At 55.8% G+C, this 14,982-nt stretch overlaps 1 protein-coding gene across 5 annotated transcripts in view; it reads right to left on the minus strand.

Annotated features, from left to right (window-relative positions):
- Positions 1 to 14,982, minus strand: part of TRIM9 (tripartite motif containing 9) — a 68,637-nt gene that overhangs the window by 2,140 nt on the left and 51,515 nt on the right. For 2 of the 5 annotated variants that reach the window (XM_075753175.1, XM_075753174.1), the window contains exons 7-12: positions 12,902 to 13,040; positions 7,403 to 7,591; positions 4,946 to 4,987; positions 4,258 to 4,281; positions 2,903 to 3,206; positions 1,966 to 2,128 (exon numbers count right to left, since the gene is read on the minus strand). In XM_075753175.1, the coding sequence (XP_075609290.1) occupies positions 1,966 to 2,128; positions 2,903 to 3,206; positions 4,258 to 4,281; positions 4,946 to 4,987; positions 7,403 to 7,591; positions 12,902 to 13,040 (861 nt within the window). Of the gene's footprint in view, positions 1 to 1,965; positions 2,129 to 2,902; positions 3,207 to 4,257; positions 4,282 to 4,945; positions 4,988 to 7,402; positions 7,913 to 12,901; positions 13,041 to 14,982 lie in introns of those variants that run through there. The other 3 variants (XM_075753176.1, XM_075753177.1, XR_012835519.1) reach the window with 2 other exon arrangements.

The following is a 14,982-nucleotide window of genomic DNA, read 5'->3' on the forward strand; positions in this document are numbered from 1 at the left end:
AGATGGGACGGACAAAAGGGTATGGAGGGGCCTGAAGGACAGCGAAGGTGCTCAGTACAGAAGGAGACCTCCGAGAAGCTCCTGAGCAGAGCGCAGGCCGTACAGCGGAGGGGACGTGGCCGATTGTTGGTGGGATGAAGGCCCTTTGCGGCGGTGAAGCTGAGCAGCAGCAGGGTGCTGGGGCAGAGCCGTGCTGCGGCGTGGGGGGGATGCTCAAGTGCAACCTTTATCGGTCCCTTCCAACCCAAACCATTCCATGATCCTACGAAAATGAGATCTAGGCACTTGGCCCAGCATCATCCAGGGATGGGGAGTGATGTGGCAGAGAATGCAACCCAGGGACAAAGGGAAAGTGGAAGAAATACCAGAGACCTGCTGTTCACCACGTCCAGGAAAACCCCGGTCCACGGGAAGGGATACGGGCAGGTCTGCTCGTACGGACTGAGCGGGCAAGGGGCCGGGTCCTGCACAGACCCACACACGCGCCCAGGAGCTGCACACGGATAATTCACTTCCTTCCACAAATACTTTAATTTGGGAGGGAAGCACAATTCCTTCTTTTATTGGAACAGCAGCATTTTCCCCTTTGGATACAGATTATGGAAAACTTTATCTAAAATACAATTATTTCCCTCCTAATTAGAGTCATTTTTAATTACACATACACCTTTGAAGAAGGATAACGAATGGCTTGGGTTTATTAGCAGCCTTTTATCAGCATCCCATGGGACTTCTCTATTGTCAGGGGATTTAAGCTCTGCCTTGCCCAGAGAACTGTCAGGAAGCAGAAGGGGCTCCAGACACGCGCTGCTCTCTTAGGGCTCTGCAGGAATCAAACCCATCACAGAGCAGGATGGTTTTACCACACTAAATTAATACAGTAACCTCTAAAACCAGCGCAGACAAGACCGGCTGCTTTAAAGTCTCCTAATTAAACACCAGGACGGCCCCGGCACGTCGCACGTTTGCCAGCCCTGCTCCAAGCCGGGCAGCCTCCCCTGCCCGCAAGGCCCTTGGGGTGGGATACTCCGGTAGGGATGCTCCCAGGGTTTGGGACGGTACCGACCAACCTCTGCCCCAGTGCCGCTGGAAAACTGTCACTGCCTTGGTGACAGAGCAGGACACGCCACACGAAACAGAGCGTGCCCTAATCCAGGGATCCCTAATTTACAGAAGGCACTTGGTGCCTCTGCCCTTGCACAGAGGTGATGCCTTTGACATCCACTGCAGAAGAACATGCCAAAATGCTCGACAACCTGAAGTCATCCGTTACGTCTCACGTGTCCTAGGATGTGCCTGGGCACTTGGGCGGTCCTGGAGGTGCAAGCGGTGGTGGAGCGGATGCGGCAAAGCCAGGTTCGGTGAAGACGGGGTGGGGGGGGCTTGTTGGGGGAGAGGATAGCAGGGATGAGAGTAGTGAGAAGAAAAAATGAAAGATGAAAATACCAGACAGGCCCAGGGAGCCACCGCTTGGTGACGTTCAGGAGAGCTGAGAGCTTGGGAGAGATGAAGAGAAGAGGGGTTTGAAACTCCCCAGAGGCGAACAGGCTCTAAAAGGTGCCCTCCTCCCTGGTAATGCTCCTGTCCGTGTCCTGGGAGAGCTGTAAGAGCTAGTGGGGCTCTCGTGGGGTAGTACTACGAAGCAGAGTTGTCAAACCCCATCAGCCAAGGAGGGCTGGAGAACCCTGGTGCTTCCTCAGCCCTGATGGAGAAACCCGGAGCGAGGAGCCAGAGGCAGCAGCTGTGGCTGCAGGAAGGCCTGTCCTGACTTTAGAGACTCACAGCTGGTGTAGGGTGTAAGTTTAGCTCTTTCCAAGCCGCCCCCGGTGCACAAGAGCCCTCCCCGCTCCACAAAGTCCCCGTGGTGCCGAGCATCAACACACACCACAGCGACAGCAGCATCAGAGTCCACCAGCAAGCTCAGCCGCAGGGTACGCTGCTGTGGAGCGTGGTCAAAGCACGTACCTGCACGTTCCTGTTGAGGCTGACCGCGGGGAAGAAGAGGCCCTCCAGGTTCTCGAAGGCGACAGGCCCTTGCTGGTCCTCGTTGATGGAGAACATCAAGGTCCTCCTGGTCAAATCCAGCAGCACTCCCACCGTGGCGCCTTTCGTTATCCCACCCTCGGTTCTGTGGGGGCGAGAAGAAGATCAGAGCATCTCTGTGGCTTCACGTCCTTTGTACTCCTGGCTCAGGGTTCAACCCATGGACCTCAACTTCACAGCTCACCCGGGAGCCAGGCCATGACCTGTACCCAGCCCAGCCACGCTCACAGGGCCCTGGGCACCTCCTCCTCAGGGCTCTCGCAGAGGTGTTTTCTGCTTGCTGTGATGTCCCCGAGGGCAAAGCCATCTACCAGAGCAGCCACAGCAACGCAACCACAGGGGAAAGCAAGTGGAGCTGGGCAGCGAAGCTGCAGGGACCGCTTCAAAACCCGTCGACCCACCAGGGGACGGCCCGTGAGGCTGCAGGAAGGTGACACCGGGCTGTCCCCAAGCTACCCCAAGCTTCAAAGCCCTCAGCCCTCTGTCCCACGGGGAAAGCGAGCGATAGCTGTGGCACAGGGATAAAGACAAACACCATTTTCTCGTTGCACGACCTGCAAGGCTTTGGGTGTTAACGGGAAGGGGGTGCCACACAGGAGCGGTGCTGTGCTCGGGCCAAGACTCAGCACGGAAAGAGTCGCAGCCGGCAGGGAGGGAATACTGGAGCAAGGCAGAACCAGGGAGGCAGGGACCGTTCCTCTGCTTCGGGTGAGGGCGCATCCTCTAACGGAGGCGATTAGGAGCGATGTCACCCTTCCCGTGGGCGCCTGTAGGTGCCACTGGAAAAGCCACGGGCTCTGACGCGGGCTGAGCTCGGGCTGTGCTCTCTGGGAGGAAGCGCCCGTTGCAGACGGCCTACCTGTTGGTGTGCGAATTGTTGTGCATGAACCAGCTCCGGTTATTGTCCACGTACATGGCCCAGGCCTTGTCGTCCTTGCCCAGCATGGCATCCTTCAGGACATCGATGCGTGCCACGCCAAAGGCCGGGTCAGGGTGGTTATCGTAACGATCGATTGACAGCTCCCAGTAATGGAGCCCTTTGGAAAAGCCCGTTTTCCCCAGCACAACCCTGTCATCATAGCTGTTGCAGGTGACAGTCAGGTTGTCATTAGAAAAGATGATGTCAGCGTGGGCAGAGGCAGGATCGAAAGAAAACCAAGCAACTGGAATACACAAAGGACATCAGGTTAGTCTGGCGGGAGCACGGCCGTCAGCGACCGAGCCACGTGGAGCGGACACGGAACAGCGCATGCCGCATGCAGGGCCGACACGTAGCGCGAAGGCACGGCGCGGGCTCGGGCTGCTGGCCGCCGTCGCGGCAGCAAGAAGCAGGCAGGGAGCTGCGCAGCGGAGGGGGCTGCTGGCTCACGGAGGGCGCCTTCCATCACGGAGGGACGCTCTGAGCTTGTGCAACTGCGGCCTGCCAGCGTGGCTGAGGTTTTATGGCCGGGACTCAGATATCCACCCGAGTTTTGCTCTCGCTGCTCCCCAGTGCCTGTCTGTCTCCGTCCCATCCCACTGTCTGTCTGTCTGGGCTCACGAGCCTGCGGGATCCTCATGGTCTCCTAAAATTTGGCCCTAGCAGAAGGAGACGTGCAATCCCGGCCAGGACTCCAGGCTCTAGCTAACACAACTTGCTCTTAGGACTAAGGGTTACTCATGCAAGCAACGGTTTGCAGGGTCAGGCCCAGCACGGGGAGGGGACCGAGGATCAGCAGATAAACCGTGTGTGTGTATTCGAGGGCTGGCAGTCCTGGGAACCAAAAGCACGTACAAAGGCCTACGTTGACAGAGACGCTACGTCACACCAAGAAACCTCCCTGAGGAGCAACCGGCCCCACGTAAGACAAGAGCTAGCTCGTGGGAAGGCTGGAAAATGCCTGGAAACCTCCACGGCTCGGTACGGCTGCTGGTTTAAACGCACAGGACTCGGTTACTGCAAATCTGACAGATACAGCGTCACGTCCCCGACAAGACAGAGGCACAGGGTTTCACAAGCCACCAGCCCAGTTCCCCAGGTGGTTTTCTCCAGCGGTCACTGAAACGTGAACTGACACATCCACAAAACACTCTCACGCCTGCAGGGGTAAATACGGCTTGAAAAATAAAACACTCTGGTGAGATTTATTCATCGATTTATTGGATCGTTTCACAAGACAGCTCACATGCACGCGGACGCCCCAGTTTCGCAACTCGACGGGGGTGATTCCGTACCTGCCACCATTTTTTTAATGTCAACTGTGGTCATTCCCAAGGAAAGGCATGCAGGAGAGAAAACAGCACGTGAAGTCGGGGTAAAGAAAGGAACGAGAAACAATTTCTGCTTGCTTGCTTCTCCAGCGACCGCATGGACCTTGCAGGCTGGCCGGCACGGTGTGCGAGCTGCCCGGGGAGGGAATCCCGCTGGGCTGAGCACGGGGCTCCTTCCCCCGGGGAGGACCGAGGGGCCTGACCTTGCAGGGTGCTGAGCGCCGCTGCCCCGGGAGGAGGCAATCTGCATGGGGCAGGCAGGCAGCTCCAACGAACGCTCGCTCCAATTAGCTGCAGAGGGGCTAATCACCTCCTCGGCATTTGGCCCGTGCTCCAGCGCCCTCAATGAACTGGAATACGTATGGCTTTGAGCGGGAGGGTCAGTTCCTAATTACAGGGCCACTTCCAGAGCACTGACTTCAGGCTTCTCTCTACAACCATACAGTGGAACACTTAAAATGCCTTTATATCGTATGGCAATCGCCATTCCTCCTCCAAATTTGCCTGCTGCCATGACATCCAAGATTGCTCTGTGAGCAGGGTATGCCCAAGAAATGCTGCTCACTCGCCAAAGAAAAGTTAAAGATTTAAAAAAGAAAAAAGGATGAGTGACATGGAGTAGGTGCCAGTTAATTGTAATAAATATACTTGCCTAATTGAGAGTAAGGCGTTCCTTGTGTCTCAAAATTGCATCCTATAAAGAGATACTACATTTCACACATCACAGCTATGAAACAACAACCACCTGAAAAACACTCACGAGCATTTAACCATTAACTAAGCATCCAGCCAGCCACGGGAGGCCTGATTCATTAAAAGCCCAAAGAGCATGGAGAGGGGTCGCAAAGACGACCCGTGAGTTTGAGTGCGGACTGCTGGCCGTTTTGGTGAGTCTCACGTCTGGGAAGTGTGGGGTATCTGCTCTTTGACTGCCAGATCCCATCACGGTCCTTGAGAACATCAAGTCTGATCGCTACCTGCTCGGGATGCCAAATCATTGGACTTTCCTCCAGAAAAGGGGCAGGAAATTTTAGCCTTGGCAGAATATCATGGCCCTTTGGTAAGTAGTCTCTAGATTGACCCTCAGGTGAATCACTTAAAAGCACTCCTTGGGGGACAGGGACTGAGAAAAGAAGAGCAGCCACTGGTGTGTCTCTCCCGGGCTGCATCCCCTGCCGTGCCTGCGGTCTGGGCAGGAATGGAGCCGGGGCGGGGGTCCCTGGGGGTGGGTGTCCCCGGGGGTGGGGGTCCCTGGGGGCAGATGCCTGGCCTCAGACCCCCACAGCGCCCGAACGGCACCGGGCTGTAGCTTCGACTGCAGCTACACGGGTGGGATGCATCGGGGTGCCCCTCACCTTCCTGAGACTGGGCTGTGCCTGAGCCCTGGGTGCAAAAAACACCTCTGGGAGCCGGGTGGCAGCCGGGGACGGAACCAGGAGCTGGTCCTGAGCCAGGAGCTGGTCCTGAGCCAGGAGCCTGTCCTCGCCAGGAGGCGGTCCTGAGCCAGGGGGAGAGGGCAAGATGAAGCCCCAGGTTGGCGCTGCATGGGAGGGCACTGATGAAGGGTGCTGTATTTTAAGGAACCCCCTGTCTAGCTCTGTGACCAGCTGTCACCTCTCTTCGGGCCAGGAAGCAGGCTTTTCTCCCCGCTGACGTGTGTGTTGGTGGGAAAGCATCCGGCGATGCCGAGCAGCACCTCCCGAGGCTGTTTTAATGAATCGCGCCCCGTGCCCCTATTCAAAAAGTGGTTTTCAAGGTCTCTGCGCATCGCTGCCATACAAGTCCACCTGAGCACGGACACACGGGCACGTTCAGGACCCCGTTTCCCCCTGCCCCACCACCCCAGACCGTGGCTGCAGAGGTCCGTACCGCACACACGAGTATTGCTCGTGGCCATCGCAGCGGATCTCGGTACACTGGACACAAAGTAAGAAACGTCCGTAACAAAACAGAGTTCAAGCCATTAGCGCACAGCAGTACGATGAGAAAAAAAAACCAAACATAAAAAGCACAAAGAAAAAGAAAGTTGCAGGGCCCCTGGTTATTCTGGCAAGGGTCATGCTGCAGCATTCCTCATTCCGGGTTATGGGATGGAAATCAAACAATCGGGGGCCCCCATTCTTCCTGGGCTTACACCAGAGGAAGCTGTGAATTACTCCATTGGAGCCCATGGAGTGGTGTAAATCCAGAGTGGCGGAAGAATCAGGGCCCAGGATCTTTAGCAACGGAAGATGTGCAAAGACTGGTTAGAAAACAGCTGAGAGAGATGCACTGTGCCTGCGGCTCCTTCGCTGGCTGCCCGATACCGTCACTCGTTCTGCCTGTACTGCCTACGTCCCGCCACTGCCCGCGAGGACCGGGCGCAAGGAGGCAAGCAAAGCGGCCGTGGGTGCTGCGGGACGAGCGAGGGGTCACGGGAGTGGTTTCCTCTGCTCTGCGGAAAACCAGACTTCCATACCATCACGTCTGGTTTTGCAAAAGCCGAGCCCAGTGCTCAAAGCTGAGCGGCTGAGAGCCCACATCTTCAGGGGCTTAAGCCAGACGGCGAGGGGTCTGTGAGCTGGCCTTAGTAGACCTTGCTTGCATCTAGACTCAATTCTTTCTTAAGAGGGGTCTAGATTTAATTGAGCAAACAAATTTCACAGAACAAATCTCACGGCAGAGGCTGCGTTTTCTGGCTGTATAGGGAAAGCAAACCGTAGAGACGTCCCCACAGGTTTCTGCCAGGGAGGGTCTGTTCTTCTGACTGTCCCTAGACACAAGATCAATGCGAACTAGAGACGAGGGATCTGCTCCGCCGGCCGGCTGCGCAGAAGGGTTCAGCCATGCCGGCCCTGCCAAGAACAGCACCCACGTCAGGAGTTACTGTGCTGCTCCGTCACCCCACGCCTAAACTGCCCATGCTGGTACGTACAGATGAAAACACCACAAGAACTACACCACCGCAACTCCCTCCTCGGCAGGAGCAGGCCACTGACAGACAGAAGTGAGTTCCCCCTGCCATCCGCATGTCATGGGGAAAACAAACACAACGGAACAAAACAAACAAATATTTTGGAGATGCCCAGAAGCACAGACCAAGAGGAAATGCCAGAGGCACTCGGCTCACCGGCTGAATTCAGGGACTGTAAAGAAGAATGCAAGCTCAGCTGGTGGGCCGAAGATCTTAGCTCAAAGTAGGATCTCCCCGGAAAGCTGGGTTGTAGATTAAGGGTGGAGGAGAAAGGACTCATTCTACGAAGCTGCGATCTTTCCAAAGGCACTGGAAAAGGGAGGGTCTGTTCTTCTGACTGCGTGTCTAAACGTAAGATCAATGCAAACTAGAGATCAGAAATCGGGTCTGCTGGACGGTGTCACTCCCGTCGCCCAAGACCAGATCTCGGACCAGAGCACAGACGCTTCGGCACGCACGGACCCTGCTTCGCTGCAGCGAGCGTGCGTGCGGTGCGCGGAGCAGAAATGTCTGGTGCTGCGCAACCCAGCGAGACCCTTCAGGAAAGCCTTGCCTCTGACAGTATCGGCAATAAACATATTTTCGTCTTCCAAAATGTTCCCATGTCACCAGGACAAATTCAATACGCTTTTCTTTAGAGTCCTGCACCTCTTCACAGTAACGCACCTAAAAAAATTCACAAGTTACCATTCACACTTCCCATCGTTCTTTAATAAATCTCGTACCGTTTTCTGCGCAACAATCACTGGCGTATAAGCTCGTCGGTCGGTGACGCTGAAAGGCATTTTGCAGGGCTGTACTAAGCTATAGAACCCTAAGTACCACCAAGCACCCACCTTACTCAAAGGTTGTTCGGGATGTTGTGTTCTTGGTATCCCTTTGTACCTGTCAAAACACATCTGAGCCTTACAGTAAGAAGTTAACTCATGTGATTCACAGCAAAACGTCAGAGTAGAGGGAACCTCTCGGGTCATCGGTTTCCGTTCCCACCTACGACAAACGGTCACCTCCTGCAATTTCTTCCCTAGCCTCGTCAAGGGGTATATTAACATGAAAATGTAGAATCCACCATCCTCCACACATTCAAATCAGATCAACTCCGGTATCCCCAGCCTTCCTGCCTCGGCTGTGAATACGGATTGAGCTGGAAAGCACGTTAAACCAGGCCAAAGGAGGCGTTTCTGCGCACAGTGGGTTGTAACTTCTGCAACTTGCTGCTGTGCAAGGCTGTGGAAGCAAAGAGTGTCAGTGGGTTCAGACACGGGTTAGACAAATTATTGCACAACAGGTCAATAAGGGGAGCTCAAGGTTGGGGAAGGACGTGCACTCCAACATCTACCAAGAGCGAGAGGATCTACTACCAAGAGTAGCCAGGCTCATGACTCTCCCTAACTAGCATCTTATGTTCCTATAGCTCCTTGCAGCTGATTTCCCCTTGTGGTGTCCGCCCCTTGCCAAAATCTGCCAGTTAAAAAGCCCTGGTTGGTGCCGAGGGTCAGTCCAGGGCTGGGAAGGAACTTAAAGCTGGGCCCCAGATGAGGAACTGAGCTTGAAAGAAGAGAAAAGCTTCTGGTGCTCGACGAGGCTGGGGAAGGGCTCTCAGGCTGCGGTGCCCGAGCCCCTGCGCCACATCCCCAGGGCGGCAGAGGCGGACGGGAGCGGCTGCTCGTGGTGTCGGCAGAGTCGGTCAACTTTGGTAACCCGGGAGAGGGGACAGGGGTGTGACAAGCCCGGTGTTCCTCCCCGATCCTCTGCTCCTAGGCTTGTGTCTCGCCAAAGGAACAAGAAGCCAAAACCAAGCTTGCCTCGAAACTCCACAGCCATGCCTAAAATTGGAGACTCAGCACAGCCGAGAGAAGGTGAAGCGGAGACACGGCTCTTCCCCCGCGCTGGCTCTCAGTGCACGGCTGCAGGCAGCACGGGCCCAGGAGAGCGTGGCTGAAGACACGAAGCAGCCCAATGGAAGGGTCAAGGTGGTTAAAGAGACCTGGGGAAGGGTGACAATGGAGCAGCAGGTTTTGGCAGGAGGGAGGTCAAACCTCAGCGCCAGCCAGGAGTGCAGATCTGGGCCTGGGGAGCAGGCAGGGACAGTCTCCAGAACTGCCGAGCTCCTCTTCTCCACCTCTACCTGGGGCGAGCTGGTCCTTCATACCACCATCCAGCTGGCTGGACAGCCCATGGAAAGACACGACGCTGGAGGGACTCAGAAGCCATCTCGGAAATCCTTGTAGAGAAAAGCAGCCCAGCAGCCGGCCCACCTGGAGACTCTAATCCCACCGCAACTGGGACATCTCCTCCTCTGTTCCTTGCCACCATGCGTTAGGTGCCTCCTCCTCTTGGGACCAGCAGACCAGAGCTGGGGGCTTCTGCAAAGCCTCTCAGAGGCTGCTCTTGACGCAGCCACGAACGCACCAAGGAACCATCGGCTGCGGGTAGGATGAAAACGGGAACCTGGGTCCCAAAGTCAGCAGGAGACCGGCCAGAGGCTGGAAAATCTGCTGGATGAAGAAAGACTAAGAGAGCTGGGGCTGTCCAGCCCAGGGAAGAGGAGGCTGGGGGGGAGACCTGAGGTCTCCCAGGGACGAGGACAGCCGAGCAGTGCTGTCACCGGCCAAGCTTTGTAAGCTGCCTGTGCCTTGGGACGGGGTCAACCTTGCAAACTTTCTTCCAGACTGATTTCCAAGCCTACAGCTGAACTTCGTTCAGGCGCTGAAGAAACAGAGAAGTTAAACCAGGCCCCACGTCGCAGTGCCTTGGGGCCTGCAGTGACGGTCCTGAGAGGCACTGGCTAAGACATGACAGGGCAAGAGATGCTCCTAGGGCTGCTGTGAAACAGCCCGACACCAGCTGAGGAGAGGACACAGTTCAAAGTAAGGACCATTGCCCTCAGCCCTTGCTGCCATTTGCTGTGCTGATGATGAGGATCTTCATCCCTGGGAAGCCCCAGAGGGCCCAGCACGTGGGAAGGGCTCTGGGGCACAGACCTTCTCCCAGCCAGGAGCCACCTTGTCCTGCTGGTGGCACCAAGCACCAGCTTTGGAGAGCAAACTGCAGTGTCCTCAGCTGGAAAACGTAGTTCCTTTGGATGAGGAGAAGACGTGCCATGCTGCAGGCTGGGAAGGCGCTCCGCAGCTTGCTGTAGGCTTGTGCATGTGCTGACGTCCCGTGGGACGTTCCCATCGGTGCTGGCTGCCTCACCGTGGCTCTTGGGCAGGACAGGACCACAGAGGCATGCCTGCAGAGGCCCAGACACAAATTTACCCTTTTCTCATCCTTGCTGTCTGAGACCCTGCGAGACATTTCACTCCCCGCTAGCCTCTACAGCCTGTTTCGCTGCTCTTCAAAGGCAGAAGACAGACTCCAGTTAACTTCCGCAGGCTGCGGATAAGGATGTTGTGCACTAGGACCAGAAGCCAGCTTTTAAATAACACCCTTTACGCAGAATTTCTCCTAACCACTTACAGCAGGACAGCTATGTTCAGAGAGATGTTCTCTTCACATCGAGCCCGTCTCCCCTTCCTGCACGAACACTTTGCAGCAAGCTGCAGAGCACGGCTGAAGGGGAAAGCTAAGCCTACTTCTGACAAAATAGCACTTAAAGGCCTGATGCTGCTGTAAAGGCCAGAAATAAAAGCCTAACCAAGAGCTCTGACGTGCGAGGCGGCTCTGTTCAACAAGTCACTCGGGTACCTGGAAGCTGCACAGAGATGTAATTTATTTTACTTTGAGTCCAAAAAGCTCAGATGGCCTCTAAGAACAGAAAATGCTCCGGGCCCATTTGATTTTTTTCTCCCTATTTCTTTTACGCTGGAATAACAAACGCAAAAGCCCGTTCAGTGAAAAGGGTGAATGCAGCAAACTTTCATCCGATGCTCAGAAGAGCGAAACGGCTGTTTGCTGGCACAGACCAAGGCGCCAGCCCCAAGCACAGCCGGGCCCACAAACAGCTATTTTCTCCCAGGTTCCTTTGTATTTTGGAGCTTGGCTCGGCAGGGAAAACCCCGACGAGAGGAAAGCAGAGCCGGAAAGATCGTAGCGGGGACCCTGCGAACTCCTGGCTGGGAGGACTTAAAGCCCTACTGGTTTTGGTTATGAAACTGTGTCTCAAATGGGTCTTATGAGACACAAAAGTGATGAGAAGCCAAAGCTCTGCTGTCTCCTGCAAAGGCTGTTGAAGTTGGGTAGAGAAGTGGGTGGGAACCGTTGACCGTCAGGCCCTGGGAGCAGGCCTGGCCACCCCGGCGTGGGGCTGCATCAGGGCTGTCCCGTCCCTGGATCTCCAGAGGAAGCTGCAGCTTCCTCGACGCTGGTGCCCAGCTTTGCAAACACGCGCAGAGCTCTCAGACGGACGTGCCAGGGCCTCTGTGGCCTGTGGTTTGAGCGTTCTGCCTCTCGTACGGGAAGGGTTTGTCACTGGTTTGCTCTCTGCCGCATGTGAGTCCCATTCCTCACCGACGTGTGCTGCCCACGCATTCAAACCTGGCACGAGCTCCTTCTGAGCTGGAACCGTTACCTCCTGCAGATGAGTGCAGGCAAGTGAAAACGCTCTGTGTAGCCTTGCTCTGCTTCTATCTGTAAATCAGTTTTCAGCAGAAAACCCTTTTTTCTCCCTGCTCAAAGCCACCAGAGGTGCTCTGTGGCAAGAAGGATCTCACCGTCCTTCCGCCCCAGCGGCAGCCCCCCGAGCTGTGTGCTCCCTTCCGACCCCCGACCGCATCCGCCGAGAGCCAGCTGCCAGCCAGGTCTGACAGCGCTGCTGCTGTGAAACAAACCTTCACATGGCTTGGAAAAAAGAGAGATTTTTAGTCTGGGACTAAGGAAAAGAGATTCCACTGAGCGTGGAAAACTCCTGAGGAGGGGTTTCTCGCCTGGCAGCAAGGTTACGGGGCGGCAGACGTGGTGGTGGGGGCCGATTCCTTCCTTCACAGCCGCATCGCCTGCTGCTTCTGACTCCCACCTCGTTTCTCGGAGCTAGCCTTACGACTCTCCACCTGCACGTCAGAAGCAAGCCAATTTTCCGCGGCAGATTAAGTGCCTGGTGTGACAAATGTACTTAAAAGCCAGGAGGGGAGACTCCTCCGCAACCTGCAAGAGGGTGTTTAATATTCTAACTGAGCGCCTGCCGGCGCGGAGGCGATGCGGATGATGCCGGCGTGGCTAGCCGTACGCCTCGTGGGTCTGCAGGGACACCCGTGCGGCTCCACGGTCCCACCATTCTGTCGTGCGCTGCCAGGGTTGCGGTTACAGCGTTGTGCAGCCACGCACAGCCCTGAGTGTCTCAGGAGCAATGCTGACAGTGTTTTGGTTTAGATTAAATTAATGAAAACATCTGAGCTTCCTTTTGTGTAATACAAACCCTGCTGCAATCAAATTTTAAATATCTCTCTGCGGGATGCCTCTCACTGTACCTCCCCAAAGAACATCTTCTGCAAAGGAAAGGGGTGAGAGAGAAATTTTGGCACTGGTCGAGGCTCCTGACAGAACCTTTCCCCTCCCGTCAGCACTGGCTTTCCTGCAGTGATTGCTGAGGTACCGGAGGACCAGCGGAGCGGTTCCCCGTATTGCAATGCTAAGCTCGGGTGTGCTGGACGGGCCCCCCGCGGGCGTGTGAGCAGTGTCCGAGCGCGTCGGGCTGGAGCCGTTGCAATGCCTTACCCTCGGATGTCTGGAGGACCAGGGTCTTGCTGTAGGGGCTGACTCCTGTTTTGTTGAAGGCTTTGACGCGTGCGCTGTACGTGCTGTTGAAGTGAAGCCCGTCCACCGTGCACATGGTCTCCTTGCCCACGTACACCTCCTGCAAAGCAAGCACAATTAGCGCCCAGACCACCGAGTCCCAGGGACGGGAGAACAGCTCCCAGCCATCGTGACGCCCGGGGTTCTGCCGTGCCTTGCTACCGTGAACGCTGGATATGGCTGAAGCACGCTACGATTTGTTCCTTGACAATACTTTGGGCTGTGTGTCCAGCAGTGTGACCAGCAGGTCGAGGGAGGGGATTCTGCCCCTCTGCTCCGCTCTGGGGAGACCCCCCTGCAGTGCTGCGTCCAGCTCGGGGGGCCCCAGGACAAGAAGGACATGGAGCTGTTGGAGAGAGTCCAGAGGAGGCCACGGAGATGGTCTGAGGGCTGGAGCACCTCTGCTATGGAGACAGGCTGAGAGAGGTGGGGTGGTTCAGCCTGGAGAAGAGAAGGCTGCGGGGAGACCTGACTGCGGCCTTTCAAGACTTAAAGGGGGTTTATAAGAAAGATGGGGACAGAGTTTTTAGCAGGGCCTGTAGTGACAGGACAAGGGGGAATGGTTTTAAACTAAAAGAGGGGAGATTCAGGCTAGATATACGGAAGGTAGACATTTTTTACGCTGAGGGTGGTGAAACACTGGAGCAGGTTGCCCAGAGAGGTGGTGGATGCCCCATCCCTGGAAACATTCAAGGCCAGGGTGGATGGGGCTTTGGGCAACCTGATCTAGGTGAAGATGTCCCTGCTCACTGCAGGGGTTGGACTAGATGGGCTTGAAAGGTCCCTTCAACCCAAACCCTTCTGGGATTCTATGACTCTACGAATACTGTGCCATAAATCCAGTTTCTGTAGGGGAAGGAGATGCTATTCATATTGGACCAAGTCACAGGACATCAATCCCAGCCAAACTCCCACTGAATCCCAGAAGGGCTCTGCCAGAGAATGTGTACAGACTGAGCCCAGGGCACAGAAACACCCTTGCAGAAAACAATTCTGCATGCTCCGGGGTGGCAGGATCAAAGTGTTCTTTGAATGAAAACAAGGTGATCACACCAAACAGGCGCTGACTCACCAGTGTCACGCTTCTGCTGCCATAGCTCCGCTCAGAGAAACGGAGTTGTGTGAGCAGGGACAGCGGTGAACAGGCCTACGGGCCACCGAAACACACGGCTCAGAAAACACGCCTTTGTATGTAGCAGATCCCAAGACAAAGCCCTGTTTGCTGCCCTTCACGGCGCAGACGGACGCTCTGCGCGGGCAGCTTGCCCGCGTGGGAAAGCTTTGCCGCCCTGCTCCCGCTCCAGAGCCCGCCGCGCTTCGCTGCCCGAGCTGCCGGCACTCCCAGCTCGCTGGGCAAATCACTGCCTGACATGGTCAGCTTTTGGAAAGGAGAACGGCTCAGTGATTTGAGAAGCCAGAGATGTTCCCCTTCACGTCGCACGGGCTAGAGCAGCCCTGTAGAACCGCAGCGGCAGGAATACCACGTACATCCAAGCCCCTTCCCACTGCTGGCAGGAGAAGGCTGGCACGCTGAGGAATCGCCCTCGCCTTGCCGGGGTGGCTGTGCCTCCCCGCACCCAGGCTCCCGCTCCCTTCTCTCTCCAGATCCCACCCGTGTCACCTCTCTTCTGCCTCGACTCTGCTCTGGCTCCTGCCTGCCTGAGTTTCTTGTGGATGAATTCAGAAAATGCGATGGGCTGGTCCCCGCGCCTGCTCTAGGTGGATGTGAACACGCCAGGGTAATTATCAGCGTGTCGGATCAGAGAAAAATCATATTCTAATTGTGTAATTACAGCAATTTAAAAGCCCTCAGGCCTTAAACACCTCGGCTTGCTGGCAGCTGGCAACCCATGAGTTTTTCATGGCAATTAGCACCCCTTGCATGAAATATTTAGCAACCTAAAAAAGACGGAGCTTCAAATGCGTTCTTTGTGTTTGCAAGTCAGCGGTCACTGGAAAGGTTATTTCCACCCCCTCAAATAACCCTGCCCCCCCAAAAAAAA

Source organism: Balearica regulorum, chromosome 5 (assembly GCF_011004875.1).
Source record: "Balearica regulorum gibbericeps isolate bBalReg1 chromosome 5, bBalReg1.pri, whole genome shotgun sequence".
Lineage (NCBI taxonomy): Eukaryota > Metazoa > Chordata > Aves > Gruiformes > Gruidae > Balearica > Balearica regulorum.